Here is a 15831-nt window from a genome sequence, read left to right as displayed (position 1 = left end):
ATATCCTTTAATGAAGTTTAACTAAAAACATTTTAGATTTTTAAGAACATAGTGAATCAGATCTTACAAGGTCTTACTGTTAGTGAAACTTCAGTGCTAAAGGACAAAATCTGAATGGCTAAATTGGAAGCCAAATCCATATAGCTTAGGCACACAACTCATTGTGCAATAGTTGTACATTTGATTGTCCATTACACAGCATTACTCCTATTCCTGTTAGTTCCATAAATATGACAATTCCTAAAATATTTAAACCAATGCATATATTTGTTTAAGGATCTAACATACTATACACTAAGAATAGCAATTTCTTCAACAGAAAATACTTAAAGCATTAGTTAAATATTTTAGTTAAATACTTTTAATTAGTTGGAGTATTTAAAAAGATAAATTTGGTACAAGATTGTTACCATATTTGTACAAAAAATACTATGGTGAGAAAGAAAAAAAAATGAAAAAATTTTTTAAAAAAGTCCATGTCCACCTTTTTCCCCCTTTTCTTTGCTTTCTTTTGTTGTTTATTTGAAAATAAAATTGTTGTAGAAAACTCCAGAATGTTTTATATATTGGGCAAAATAAACTTTTGCATGAAAAACATAACCTGAGTATCCATGTTCATCCTCAAAAAAAAAAAAAAAAAAAGCAACAGAAAGAAAGAAAACCAACCCACCATAACAGTGAATCGAGTAGGATACTTGTGCATCCTCTCCTATGACATGTTTCAAGCACCTGTTTCACCCTTCCAGTGGCTACGAATATGTCAAGCAGAAATGGGAAGGCAAGTTGATGGGAATTGAAAATTCAGGCAGGGAGTAATTTTGTGGTCACCAGGGGATGTGTTACTTTTTTTCACAGAGGCTGCTTTTTCAGCAGTTTTCCTAAGCAGTGGTTGAAAAATACAGTCTTGTTGCTGTGGGCATGCACTCTCTCACAGCTAATACATCCCTGGCAATTTGCAACTATACATTGATTTTGTAGGATTTTTAGGCTGCCCTCTGTATCAGTGGCTTTCCTTTTAGGCAGTCAGATCACCTTAAGTTTCAAGAAACTACAAAGGAAGCTGAAGTGACATTTCAGAGAATTATAATCAATGAAGTGGCTTGGTAGCTGTGTTTGGGGTTCTCCTGCAAAGGTGAAGCTCCAAAGCACAGATAACAAATATTATCATGTGGCCTGAGTACTAGGCAGCAGTCAGCTGCTAAGTCCCTTAGGAAAACAGGGATTTCAGGTATCCTCTCAATGCACTGCAACTTTCTCAGTGTCTCAATGGACCTGCATTCTTGATATCTGAGACCTGCTCCTAAAGATTGCTTATTCAAACTAGAGAAAGGAAGCTGCTGTAATGGAAAATATGCAGGACTGGTTTACTTATTTAATAGTAAAAAAACCCCACACACAAGGAAAGAGAGAAGACAAAGTAAGAAATATGACAGCATTAAGACTTTTGATACCACAATATTTCCTTTTCAGTTAATGTAAATTCATTGTTTGCCTTTCAGACCTTTTTCCGTACTATCGGTCAAGAGGTCTGATCGCACTAAATCTTCTGGAATTGCTTCTTGGTTATGATACAACCAAGTTTTTAAGCATAAAGTGGTACCTAGACAAAACAAGAAATGGGATTATCTCATGGAAGTACCAGTATCCGGAGCCCCTGGTGGTCTAGTGGTAAAGGCGCGGCGCTATCACCGCGGAGACCCGGGTTCGATTCCCGGTCAGGGCCACTCCCGGGCAGGTGGGGCTCGTTAGCCCTTAAAGGTAACCCACCTACGTCCTGAGGACCTCACTGCCACCGTCCAAGCTTGCTTGGCCCCGGCAGATGAACCTTAGGATTAAAGGGTGGGCTCAGTTCCGCGCACACTGTGTCTCACCTAAAAAATCCAATGCGCAGGCCGGAAGGTGTAAAGACCTTCCCCGGATCTTCACTCGTGAAGACTGGCCATTATTATATTATATACCAGTATCCATAGTGTCTGACTGTTTAGTATGTAATGAAATGTAGATGAACATGGTGGTCTTGGTACAGCAAAATTTCTATGGCTTCCAGCTTTGACCAGCGCATTCCCTCATGTTCAATGGCTGATTGGCTTCCCACAGCTTTATTTTGATTCTAACAAGTGAAAGTAATTTATACCATATGCAAATTTTAGCATAACCACAAAGGATGAACTGCTTTTGTCGTGGGAGAAAAGGGGAATAAACCAGAACAGGAAAGGCTAGGTCTTTTGTAGCAATGTACACATGTGCTATAACAGTGGCCCTGATACTACCTAAAGACCAAGATATTATTTTCACAAACAAATGTTAACAGCAGAAAGCTACCTGTAGCTTTTTTTACCAAACAGATACCTCCCTATTTGTACTAGCATTTTCCAGGGACTTTGAGGAAAGATAAAACCATTAGAATAAAATTTTAATCTATTTGGAAATTGAAATGAGGCATTTCTTAACAACTGTTACAATTTCAGTCCTCACACCAATCCACCAAGAGTATCCATCACTGTCTTGGTTAATTTAGTCTGAACCCTGCTGAGTTTCACATGCAATGTTTGGGAAGGGAGGAGTAGAGGTGGAGAGAAGTAAATCCCCAGTGGCAGCACCTAGGAAGCATAAGGATCCATGCACAGGTTAACTTAAAAGACATGGAAAAGGACAAAGTTATTCATCTTTAAAGGCCTTTCAAGGGAGTTTAAATCAGCCAAAATGTTGCTACTTAGGAAGTTTAAGGTGGTGGTAGAAGCTTGCATATAGAGCTGGTATATTTTGTATAGAATTTCTTACTGCAATCACATCTGCAATGACTGCCAGGTTATTCAAAGAGCATAATTTTCTCAGAAAGAAACCGTAAGTCTTGAAAAGTCAGCAGAACAAATCTCTTGGAGGCAAGAGAGACAATGGAGAAACAAGCCAGTTCTAATCAGGAACGTCAGTTTCTCCTGGCCCTATCAGCTAAATCATAAACAATATTCTACCTCTTTGTGTATTAGTTTGTGTGCTAGTTAAAACTTCGTCTGATATCATGTTTTTCCCTTTGTGACTCTACTGTGATTTTCATAATTATGCTACATGAAATAGTCACATAGTACAATTTATGTGAGCTTGTGTTTGTTATAGTGTGGTAAAATCTAATTTGTCTTGAGTGAAGCTTCTATAAGCATCATTACTGATGTTCAATTGCAGCCTACTAAAGTCCTTTAAAAACACAGGAAAGAGGTCGCTGTTTACATACTCTCTCCTTGCAATACCATTTTCACTGTATTATACATAAAGGATTTATAAAGTTCAAGATCCATTAGCCAGACATCTGCATATCTCATGACTGAAAGCAAATTGCTGCAACCACAGTTGATTACTCATTACAAGTCATATAAAGAAAGTGTGACAAAAGCCATTTATTAGAATAGAGAAATTAAATTTTAAAGTAAGTTTTATTTTTAAGAATGGCAACAAAAGAGAAGTTTCAGAAACAGCACAGAGAATTTAACTGGGCAGCAGTTGTGTATGAAACATGAATTAGGGAAGCAAGCACTGATTACTTTTGGCAGCTTACATATTTGAGGTCACACCTACAGAGGCTTATAACTTAGCAAGATGTGAAACAGACAGAAGTTTGCTCTATTGTTGGTCTGCTCTTTAGCAATGTCACATTAATTCAGTCAAAGTATTGCAATATGTACATATAATAGTTATGCTGTTAAGGTTTATATACAAACAAGTTGTTTAGAGTTCCTTTTATGAATTGCAGTTTTCAATGGTTTTCAAGTCATCCGTAAATTTTACTTTGGTCAAAATAAAAGGGCTTTAACACATGAGAAATTAATTTTAAGACTAAATTTGATACAAGATGTTTCAACCATGTCAAAGTTACCAATTCAAAAGATTGTGAATAAATTCTCAAAATTTCAAAAACCCCACAACCCTCCCTCTTCCGTGCACCCTGCCTTCCCCTTCTCCACCCAAACCATATATTGCGGAAAGAAGAGATGTTTACATAATATCCTCTTTCCACTACTGTTCTTCTCAAACATCTGCAGGCTCTTTAAACAAAACCTACATAGAATCACAGAAAAATTCTCAATTGAAGGAACTCAGGAGGTCTCTAGTCCAACCTTCTGCTTCAAAGCTAGGTTAGCTCTCAGATCAGACCAGGCTGCCCAGGGCTTTATCCAGTCAGTTCTTGAAAATCTCCAAGAACAAGACTACACAACCTCTCTTGGCAACCTGTTGCATTTCAACACTGTCCCTAGAGTGAAAAAATTTTTCCTTATGTCCAATTTTATTGACTCTGGTTGGGATGAATTAATTCTCGTTACAGGTGTCCGTATGGTGCTGTGTTTTAGATTTGTGACTGGAACTAAATTGATAAAAGACTAATGTTTTGCTGAACAGTGCCTGGACAAAGTCAAGGCCTTCTCTCTTCCATTCAGCAAGTAGCCTGGGAGTGGGCAGAAGGCCTCCTTTCTTTACCCCCTTCCTAGGTAAAGAACTTTGCACTTGTCCTTGTTGAATTTACAAGGCTCCTATTGACCTGTATCCCCAGCTTGCCTTGTCTCCCCAGTATGTCCCTCTGACTGGTAGCTCTCCCCTCAGGCATGTAAACAATTGCCTCCAAATTTTTTGTGATCTGCGAGTATGATAAGTGTGCACTCCACCTCCTGCTCCCAGTCTTTGATAAAAGATATTAGATGTACAAGTCAGCATCCAGAAAGTAGTATAAGCCTGGTAATCAACTATTCATAGTTAATGGTTGGTCTGAGTCCGACTACTCAACAAGTTTCTTATGTATCTTTTCTACTCATGTCCATTCATGCAGACCATGGATTAAAAAAATATTAAATTTTATGAATATCATATTTCTCTCCCATTTTTTTACATCTTACAGAAATGTATGTGAAAGTTAGGTCCTCAGATTCTACTACAGTTCTCTCACAAGTCATATCCTAATTATAGATCAGCACTTTTTTCTGCAAGAGATAATGATGAAACTGGTCCTAAATATCAGATACAGAAAAATTTTCTCAACCATAAAGGAGGAGGAGTGATTTATTTGGGTTTGTTTTTTTTTTTTTTTTGGCCTCTTCTTTTCTCCTTTTAAGAAACATAAAGGAAGGAACACCATTTCAAGATGGTAAATAGATTAGGAAGTATCAGCTTCCACATGCAAACCAGAAGCCAAAAATTACATAAGTGGAGAAGACATATCTTGGAAGTTTAATGGAGAAATAAATGAGTTTTAGGAGCCATCTACACATTACATCTGTTATACAAAACTGCACTATGTAATTTCTCCCAAATGAATTTCAATCCAATTCGTAATCCAAACCTTGTTTCAAATTAGTCTGGTTCTGAGCTATGAAGATTTTATTGCAGCTTAGTAAAAGCCAATAATGCACCAAAGTAATAAACTCTTAGGTAGTAACAAGGTATCATGGATATACAGCCTTACATGCAAATACAAAACAACCATATTCTGAAAAAAATGTGGGTGCTTTTTCTGAACCAACAGAATATTCAAAGTTCAGACTAAAACACTGTCAAACATCACATGCTTCACCTGATCTGGGATAATGTTCAGTATCTGGCAGAATGAATAAAACTAGCTTTCCAAACATTAAAAGAAAAGTTGGATAGTAAAAGGACTATAGGGATATTGTGAACCTGATAGGAAATGAATAACAATTATGAAAGAAAAAAATATGCAATATTACCAAGTGCAGAAACATGAGAAGTTTGACCTATTTAGATATTACAAAACAATTAAAAGATAGCAGGTATAAGTGATAAATTAACACTTGCATGGTCTAAGCTGAAGTCACTGGATGACTAACAATGGTAATAGTTATAAAGGTGATTAGTACAGCAAAATCAAAGACCTGTAAACAGATCCATCTGATCCACTACCTTAAGAAAAAAGAGATCAAATTTTTTGCAATTATTTAGAATGTGAGTAATATACACATGGAAAACAAACACAGAAAGAAAAATAGAGCATATTGCACTAATAGCCAAACTACATTTAATTAAATTAAAGCTGGAAATCATGTTAATATAGTTATACAACTTTCAGGATTTAAGCTAGTAATCCTGCATAGCACTGTGTTGTGTTGTGTTGTATGTACAAATTCATTCAGCTACTACTAAATGCAGATTTTGAACAACCTGTTTTCTCAAATTTAAAGAAACAAAACTCAAGGCCCACATATCTTAATATCTGTCTAAAATAGACTTTGGACTGCAGTAAATGATTCTCATCTCTTCCTTTTCATGATACATTTCCAGGCAAAAAAAACAAACCTAATTAAATTCATAAGACATCAAGAACTTCACTAGCAGTACATGAAAACATATTTCTGAATGCAATTTATATTCATATTAATACATACTCCAATTCAGTAGCCTTTTTTTTCAGTTGAATATTTTCTTCAATTTGAAGTTGACAAAGTTCCAGAAAAGTTCTTAATTCTGATTCTTTGATTCTTTCAGTTGTTGGTAAAGTATGATAGGTTAAGATTTCATCATCAAGAGACTGTAAACTAGGAAGAACCTTAAACAAGGAAGATCTTAGAAAAAAAAAAATCATAATTAGTTCTACAAAAAATCCTTATGCTAAAACACCCATTTTATTGATATGATCAGATAACAAGACAGAATGTGAAGTTAGTTCTCTAAGTATTTACATGTTTTTCCTTATTTCATATGTTAACATACTAACTAAAACTTTATACTTAATAAACAACAGAACTCAGAATAAAACCCAGAACATTGCAAGACTTCTTAATACTTTGTTGGCATAAAGGGTACTGCTGTAATACTGACACCAGGAAAGTCAATGGCAACATTCTCAATTCACTAGAGCAAGAATTTTACCTACACAAACCATAACAGGAAAATTTGACACATTTGTGCATAGGTACCTGTAATGGGTTTGATTAGTAGGTAACATAGCAAACTAAGTCACAGGATTAAGACACCGCACTGATTTTGTTGACACATTGAAATGTTTAAAATTTAAAACTACACAAAATATTAGAGCTTGTCAATTCTAATCCCTTTACCATTTGCATTTAGTTCAGCGTGCTTGTAGCAAGCATGGATAGAGCCCTTCTCAAATCTTCGTTCGCGAAGCCTAGCCATGATGATAGCACATCTAGTGACATGATATTCAGTATGACTGACAGGAAAAAAATCCACTTTTGAAATATCGAATTTGAATCAGTGAAAGGAATGAGAGTAGAGATGACACTTCCTTGCTATAAAAAGGACAGCTGGGGCCACTGATGTAAGAAAAAATACGTATGAGAAACTTACCTACCAAAACAAAAAAAAGTATCGCCAATGCAATCTTGTTTGGGTTGTTGTGAAATGTAATCTAGTACTACAACCTTGTTTCTCATATTTCTTGTACAAGACCAAATTTGTTCAAAGTTTGAAGACTGTAAAATTATTTAAATCAATACATCATCACTCAATATTTTCATTAAGTCAACCTTAAGCAACACTTAAGAACTCTTGAAAGAATACTTATTGCAGGCTGTAAATCCTCCTCCTATTAAAAAACTGTTTTCAAAATTTTAAAACTCCCTGAGGATTCCCTGTGAAGGTAAAGGACTACTACTCAGCTCAGACAACATACACTAAGTTTAAAATCAGAGAAAGTTTCTATGGTTGAATTATAATATTGCAAATAACTCAATAGAATAGAATAGGTTTTTTGCAAATAGAAAACTGTCCTTCATTACTGCCCATTAATGAAAGCTAAGACTGTCTGAAGTATATTTGGAATAAAATGATGGGTTTAGATCAATAGTTCCTGAATATATAAAGAGAAATTACCAAAATTGATTTTGAATAGTGATACACCAAAAAAAGTGCCATATCAAAGTTGACCAGTGCTGGAAATATCGTGTCTTAGAGCTATGGGATCTCATCACTAGTTTTTCCAGCTGGGTTTCTCCTGGTGAAGGGCTGAGTAAACATTTCATTTAGTGAAAACTTCCTGGTGAATATTCTGTCAGTTAAGAGGCTCTATTAATCATTACAGTATTGAAACATATTCCCCTAGGAGTGCTCAGACTGATCCCAGGATTTAATTTTTAAAAAGAAATTTCTTACTACTTCATTTTTGTTGGTGTTATCGCTGGCTGGACATGAAAGTACAAAACTGATTGGGAAATTTTACAACTAATTCCTTTGTTGGTATCAAGGGGTTATGTAAAGTTCACTAGAACATACTGCCTGAAGTTACAGTCAATGCTGTATTCAGTAAATCCATATTTTATAGTATTCCATACTTTAAATCCTTTAGACAAATGACTCTCTTGTCTAATCATAAAAGCTCTACTGGGTTAAGAAATCTAAAGTGTCAGTTCTTAAAGTTAAATTGAAATTCAGAAAGCTTTTCCCTCCAGGTTACAAGTGAAATAAGAGTTAGTTCTTTAAAACAGTGGGAATTAAAACAATGCAAATGGGAATTTAAAGTATTGTCACAGTCACGGAATTTTATTAATGAAGTTACTTGCAGGAACCACGGGAGTGCAAATAACTCTTCATTAAAAACCAAACAAACCAATCAAGAATGTACTTATACAGGTATCTTTTAAACTACTCAAACATTCCCAACTAAAAGTTTTGAATAGTTTTTTTTCTACTGGAATACTAATCATAAATTTGTACAAAAATCTTCAAATGGAAGACGTAACAGTGGTTTCATATTCCTTTTTTTTCTCTTAGTACAATACACACTCCAAAACATACACACATATCACAAACTTTGTTGTCATTACATTAGGCAATCTAATAGAGCAAATGTGAACAGAATTTATCTAAACAGATTCTTGTGTAACATTGCAGTGTAAATGCTTACCTTTAACTGATCTGAAATTATACAAGTAACAAGTTTGATGATTCTTCAGAATTACTAGGAAAAATCATATTTTTCTAATAAGAAAATCTGTCATGTTTTAATTACATCCAAAATGAAAGCCCAACTGTTGTGTCTAACTTCATTTCCTCAGACATTTTATTTTGTTAACACTTTCGTAGGTAAATACTTGATTTCCTTAGCTGAAAGAATTGGTAATGATTTAAATTCTTACTGATTAAATGCTTCTTTTTACATTTTATGGAATTATAGTAAGAGTGTCACTAATAGACATTCTACCATTTCGATACACATAACAACACACAACATCACCTAAAAATCTAAAATTTCATTTCCAACTTGTATTCTGCTCTTGAAGACCTGTAGACTATAAAGTATTAATTCGAAGGAAGATGAAAGAACAAGGTAAATTAAAAAAGACACTACTGTGCTTTTGCTGAGTAATTTTCTCAGAGCAATTTTCTCAGACAGCTTGAAGTCCTCATGGCACTGGTGCATGAATGGGGTTTCAGATCACAAAATTCTTAAGAAACGAGGAGACATCAACAGGTGAATAGTGCCACACCCAGTTGGCAGTCAGTCACTAGTGGGCTTTCCCAAGGCTCAGTAGTGGGGGCAATCCTGTTTAATATCTTTACTGATGATCCAGAGAAGGAGATCGAAAGCATCTCAGTAAGTTTGCAGACAACACCATGTTGGGCAGGAGTGTTGATCTGCTGGAGGGTAGGAATGCTCTTCAGAGGGATCTGGACAGGCTGGATCAATGGGCTGAGGTCAACAGTATGAGGTTCAATAAGGCTACGTGTCAGGTTCTGCACTTGGGTCACAACAATCCCATGAAGAGCTAAAGGCTGGGAGCAGAGTGCCTGGAAGGCTGCTCAGTGGAAGAAGACCTGAGGTTGATGGTTGACAGCTGGCTGAATTTGAGCCAGCAGTGTGCCCAGGTGGCCAATGGTATCCTGGCTTATATCAGAAACAGTGTGGCCAGCAGGACTAAGGCAATGATCCTCCCCCTGTATTTGGCACTGGTGAGGCTGCACCTTGAGTACTATGTTCAATATACATAAAAATATACAAAAAACCTATCCATGTACCATTTTTTTCCTATGTTTAACCATCCTATTGGTTAACAATCCTATCATAACTACTCATTTCAGGGATTCTGGTAACTGCATATCATTTCATATGTCAAGTTTCTTTTCTACCCCTTTTCTACCTGTCTTTTATATATAGACATTATAGTTTATAGGACCAGCTCTTTGATTTTTCAGTATTATACTTCACTGAAGGGCAAAGGACAGCATTACTCCTACATCTCTTTAATTCATGATTATTAGAGCTATTAATTTTTGATGTAAAGATAAGGAATTATAAGAACCAGAAAAAAGGCTAAGCCTCAACTACTGAGGAAAAAATCAACCATTCATTCTGTTTCTTGTTCTGATAAACACTACCACTTCTCTAGCCAGTATTACAGGAATTACTTCTCCAGGTGCTGTAAAACCTGTTACAGCAGCAAGACTGTTCACAATGTGTGGTAGTATTTCTACTATTTAACTAACATACATACACCAATTTTTTTTCCTGATTTTGATTTTTTTTGATTTATCAAATAATTAGTTTTCTTACCTCCAGTTCCTTTCTTGAAGAAAAGGATTTCCACTGAATAACAACTCCTTCAGTTTATGACAGCCATTTAACCATGTAAGGACATCTTCAAGATCTATGTTATAGTAGGAAAGAAAATTAGATATAAATTTTAATGAAGAACTATATTATTTCTCATAAAATCTTACATGAAAGTAAAATGTACCAATCTCAGGAAGTCCTACAAGCAATATTGCTACCTATCCAGTATAGTTATAATTAATATCTATAACATTCCTGTTTGGAAAATATTTATATTTTTTTTTTGTATAAATGTCTCTTATAAATACATGGGAACAGTCTCATTCAAATCAGTTTATAATTTAATTATTAAATTCTTGTTTGGATGGCGCTTTATGGTGTTTTTATACAACTCACCTGACAAGCAGTTATTTTTGATATTCAGCTTTTCCAAAGACACAAATGTATTTAAAGGCACAAGCTCAGTTAATCTAAGAACAAAATAGAAGAGTTTTTTTTAAAATTAAATAAAACAGTATTTCATAAACAGGAAGGCACCAGAATCTTTTACAGTTATGACAATTTAACTACTTGCATAAGAAAATGCTCATTTAGCTATCCAAGGTGCTAGAACTAATTACTGAAATTTTAACTTGACACTGTTTCTTAGTCTTCTCAGTAGCTCATTATTTAATATTTTCTCATTAATGTTTTGTTTCATCTGGTCAATAGTTCTTTCTCTTTCTTGCATTTAATGCTGAAGATCTGAAGTCTTGTAAAATTTACACAACTCAATTGGCTTTTCTTTAGGTTCCACAACTAAAATGGAACTAACAGAAGGTCCTATTTAAAGAGAAATAAAATCTGCTTGTCTTCTTTCCTCTTCCTTCATTTCTCATTGCTCAAAATTCTTATCAGTTTGTTTCTCTTCTCAACTCAGTACATTACTTCCTAGATCCTAAAACTAACAAAATTGTTGTCACAGCTGTATTTTTAACAGGTCAAGGCTACACTATCCTGTAATACAATTTGAGCGCTTCCTCTGGTCTTACTACTTCTGTAAGATGGTGTCAAATAGTGCTAATTATACAGAGTTATGGAATTGCTCTTGTGTTATTAGAGCTTTTCTTGTTCAATAGAGCAGCAAAGCAGTACTAAGGACAAAATTCTTATTGGTAGTATTCAAGAGTAAATGTAAAGAAACTGAGATGACATCTATACAAATTATTTGGGACTGTAAGATGTGTATGATCACTGCTACTAAAGCATTTACTTACAAACTTGCACTGGTGCTGGAATGTTGAATGGTTTATTCAGCTGCCAGGCTATTGCCAAATATCACCATTCAGATTAAAGTTTATTTTGATTTACGTTAAATATGAAAGAGGGAGGAAAAGTCAAAATCAAGATGCAAGAAACTCCAACTATCAACTAAAACTAGAATGTTTATATGTAGCACACACCTCATCAACTGTATCGTTTTTAAAGATATACATGTTTCGGTAATGTTTCATCCCTGTAAGGACAAGGCCCTAGTATGAAGAATGGTAACAGAAATGGCAATGTATATGGTCAGTTTGTGAATACTAATTTTCACAGAAAGTAGTATTTTCTGAGGGTGTAATGTCTTTGAAAGGTGTAAGTCAGAATTCTTTTTGCCAGAAACCTAAACTTAAAATTGTTCAGAGCCAAAAATGCTTATTAGTTGCTGAAATGTGTGACTATGTCATGTTTCTGGCACAGGTTCACAACTGGAAGACGGAGCTGAATTTTACTCTGGTACACTGATTATGGACCAAATGTTGGTTGCAGCTTTTTTATTCTTATTGAAAATATAACCAAATGCAAAACAAAACAAAACAAAAAAATAATTTCCACCCTCAGCTGACAAGTATTTCTATACAATGACATAACAGTTTAAGAGTAAATTCAGAGAAATAAAGACAACTGAGTACATGCCACTATACTTCCTTTTTTTCCTCAAACTACATTGTAAAGTTGTCCTCATTCTAGTCCTACTTAGTTCTATTACCTTCCTGCCATGCAAGTTTTCCACAGAATCAAATAAATACAAAGAAGTATTAACTCTAAAAAGCATAAAGTGTTATACTTAGATCTGTACATAGTGCTACAAATTTTCATGATCAGTCAATAGTACATAAATATATTTAATATTTGACACAAATAGTATCATAGATATTATTGGCTAACAGTAGGGTTGCAAAAACTGAAAATCCATGTCTCAGATTACAGATTCACATATTCAGAAATATCTAGGAAAATAAATGTCATATCTTGCATAAGGGACAAAAGATAACACAGAGTTGTTTTTTTTTTTTTATAGCAAGTGAGTTCTCTGGATCTTTATCAGTATATGGTGTGGTGAATTAGAAATTGTCTACCGGACTGTCCTTGCCTGTCGGTGGTATTAAGAGAGTTAAAACGTTTCCCTGTCATTCTATAGCTTTTCCCTTTACTGACATTCTTTGTTAATTTTTTTCCTAAGAAAATTCAAACCAGAAAGACAAAGGACATTACTGAAAACTTAATACTACTTGACCTTGTCACATTAGCCCTGGGCATAAGAGATATAAATTACAAAGAAGACACAAAAGTAAAAGATATTCACAAAAAAGCAAGCTATAGCTTCCTCTTTCTGCTCCCATTTAAGGCTCTAGCAGAATGGGTCATTGCCACATAAACTACATAAAATCTATGCCAGAAAACAAGATTTAAGAATAGTTGCAAGTATGCACCAGAGAAAATAAAGATTGCTTTTCTGAACAGAAATAACAGTTACTGCTCAAGATGGTCTAAATCCTGCTGTACATCTGCTTTTCCCCAGAAAATGTTAATGAGCAGTTGGTAGGAAGGAGGGTAAAATAATTAAAATAAATTTATCTTAATCTAGACTTTTAAGTAAAGCCCATATTTCTTTTTCATTCCTTAAATTAAAAACAGTTTAGGTTGCAATATTTGCCATATTTATGAGTAGCAGTCATATAGAATATAGGAAATCTGTCAGTTATCTCCTTGCTTTTTGAATACTCTAGTAGACAGTACTTCAAGTATATTACCCATGATGCCACATTCTTAGAGATAAACTTATCACCAGCAAAGAATTAGCGAAAATAATTTAAAAAATGTAGAATTGTAAGGATAGGATGGGAAAAACCACTATAATTAAATATAACTTTTTCATGACTGACTTATTTAGACATCCAATGACACTTAGAGTTACTATGATGACTCTGGAAAAGTAGTCAAATTCTCCAAACATCAGTCACAGTGAGCTCATCGCTTAGATCTGAGAAATTAGGTTAAAAATACAGATTCCACATATATTTAATTAGAGAGAACAATATGTACTAAGAATGAATGTACTGAACTGACTTTTTAGCATTTCTAACATAAGCATTTTAGGAATAGTATACATCTAGTTGCAAAATCATGGGAGCAATATGTCAACAAGATTCTGACCAAACCAGTTTTCCAAAGAAAAGAGTAACTTTTGCTGATGACTGCATTTTTTTAAATATTAAATTTTTATCTATCTCACTTAGGTTACTTTAATGAAGAGCAAGAGATAGCAAAAAAAAGACCTTTGGCATATTAATGCCATACTAAAACAGAATAGTAGGAGGGATTGTGTTTATGTACAAGTTAAAAAAAAATGGCTACCTAAACAGCACATTGATTTACTGTCTCACTGTAAAACTTTTAAATGAAAAAGACATTACACGAAAATATAAATGCCACATGAAGTCTTAACACATATTAAATATTCATTAATTTTAGTCACAGACACAATTTTTTCTCTCCTACACCTAAACCTTTACCCACAGCAGAAGAATAAAGAAAATGCACCTTTTTTAAACTAACTTAATGGTTGTGTTCTCCAGCTGCTATAAAATAGAGCAAGGATCTTCATAGTCCCAGTTCTGCAGTAACCATGTCAAAAGGATATTCATCATTGTCTTTGGTCTATTGCACATTGATCAAGAATATGTTTTGTATGTGAAAGCCACATGAAAACACTTAATAAAAGCAGCAGCGGTGAAGTATAGTCATTTTTATATTTGAAGGAGTTAATCTTTACTTGTTATAAATCCTTGTTAGACTGTAGGTTTAAAACAATTAAAATATGGAATTTTATCTTTGATGACTTCTGGTTTATGATGCAGATAAAGCACCTCAGGAATAAAAAAGTCCTGTAAACTAGTGTAAGAATTTTCTTTTCACAGTACTTTACTTTTAGAAAGAATACAGATTCACAGCATTACCATTATATAGCTTCCTGCAAACAGTAAAAAGGAAATCGCACTCAGTGCACACTTGGAAAAAATTCACAAAATTGCACTAGCTGTAGGATAAAAGAAAAGAAACAGCTTTTATTTCAACAACTTACTCCATTACATTCACTGTTTCTATAGAACATCAAGTTACTTAGGCTACAGCACACACATATGGAGCTGCTTAAAAGTGTACATAAAGTGAGTGTACCAGAGTAGGCTACTGAAATGCCAGGAATTTTGAGGCTTTTAATATGAATTTAAGGCTATCCTGTCCTGTCTGTCACAAAGATCTGAGATAAGGTATAGATGCATCAAAAAAAGAAAAGGAACTGCTTGGGAAGGAGATGTATGTTTATTTTCAGCACATCCAGTCTGTTGATGCAAAAATATGTGCTTTCTCCTGGTGCAGCAGAAGAAACTCAGTGGACCAAACACTGCTTGTTGGCTTGGCTACTGGAAAACCAGAGCAAGCACTATAATGGACATTAAAAACTGCAAGAACATGGGATAGGAAAGTGACATAAGGCACATCTACATGGCCAATACAGCACAATCTAGATCGAGAGATGGCATTCAAGCTCAGCCTGAGACCATGTTCACAAGTCCCTAGCAGGTCCATGAGGTCTCAAAGGAGTTTTGCAAACACTTTATTACAGGATAGCTACACTGGAGGAAGAGGAGGAAACTACAAGAATATAGAGCCACATTATTGTGTGTTCCACAAAAAACCTAAACACGACAATGGAGAAAAAAAAAGAAGCAAAGAACATGAATTAACTCAGTGTGTATGATTCAAAATCTAACATGGAACAAGTAATGCTCTTGTCAATCACAGGCAGGAGGCACCTTCTCCAAACTCCAAAAGAATTACTGTGACAGAATCCCAAACCATAAAAGAAGTAACCTGAAGATTAGATTCTGTAGGTATTTGATTTACCTGTGACAGTCTATATAAAGAGTACTTCACAATAGATGATATGAAAACAACTTGAAAAGTTACATAAAATGTACACTGTATATACTTAAATAATATTCATTTTCCATGAA

The 15831-nt window shown here is 34.6% G+C and overlaps 1 protein-coding gene across 1 annotated transcript in view; it reads right to left on the bottom strand.

Moving 5' to 3' along the window:
- The window catches only part of LRRIQ1 (leucine rich repeats and IQ motif containing 1), a 107292-nt gene that overhangs the window by 73811 nt on the left and 17650 nt on the right, over positions 1–15831 (bottom strand). The window contains exons 13-15 of the mRNA XM_050323903.1: positions 10907–10980; positions 10511–10604; positions 6384–6560 (exon numbers count right to left, since the gene is read on the bottom strand). Of these exons, the coding sequence (XP_050179860.1) occupies positions 6384–6560; positions 10511–10604; positions 10907–10980 (345 nt within the window). The remainder of the gene's footprint in view (positions 1–6383; positions 6561–10510; positions 10605–10906; positions 10981–15831) is intronic.

This window comes from Myiozetetes cayanensis, unplaced genomic scaffold (assembly GCF_022539395.1).
Source record: "Myiozetetes cayanensis isolate MyiCay16 unplaced genomic scaffold, myiCay2020 scf3, whole genome shotgun sequence".
NCBI lineage: Eukaryota > Metazoa > Chordata > Aves > Passeriformes > Tyrannidae > Myiozetetes > Myiozetetes cayanensis.
The sequence above is the reverse complement of the archived record's forward strand: the minus strand, read 5'-3'. Positions and strand labels throughout refer to the sequence as shown.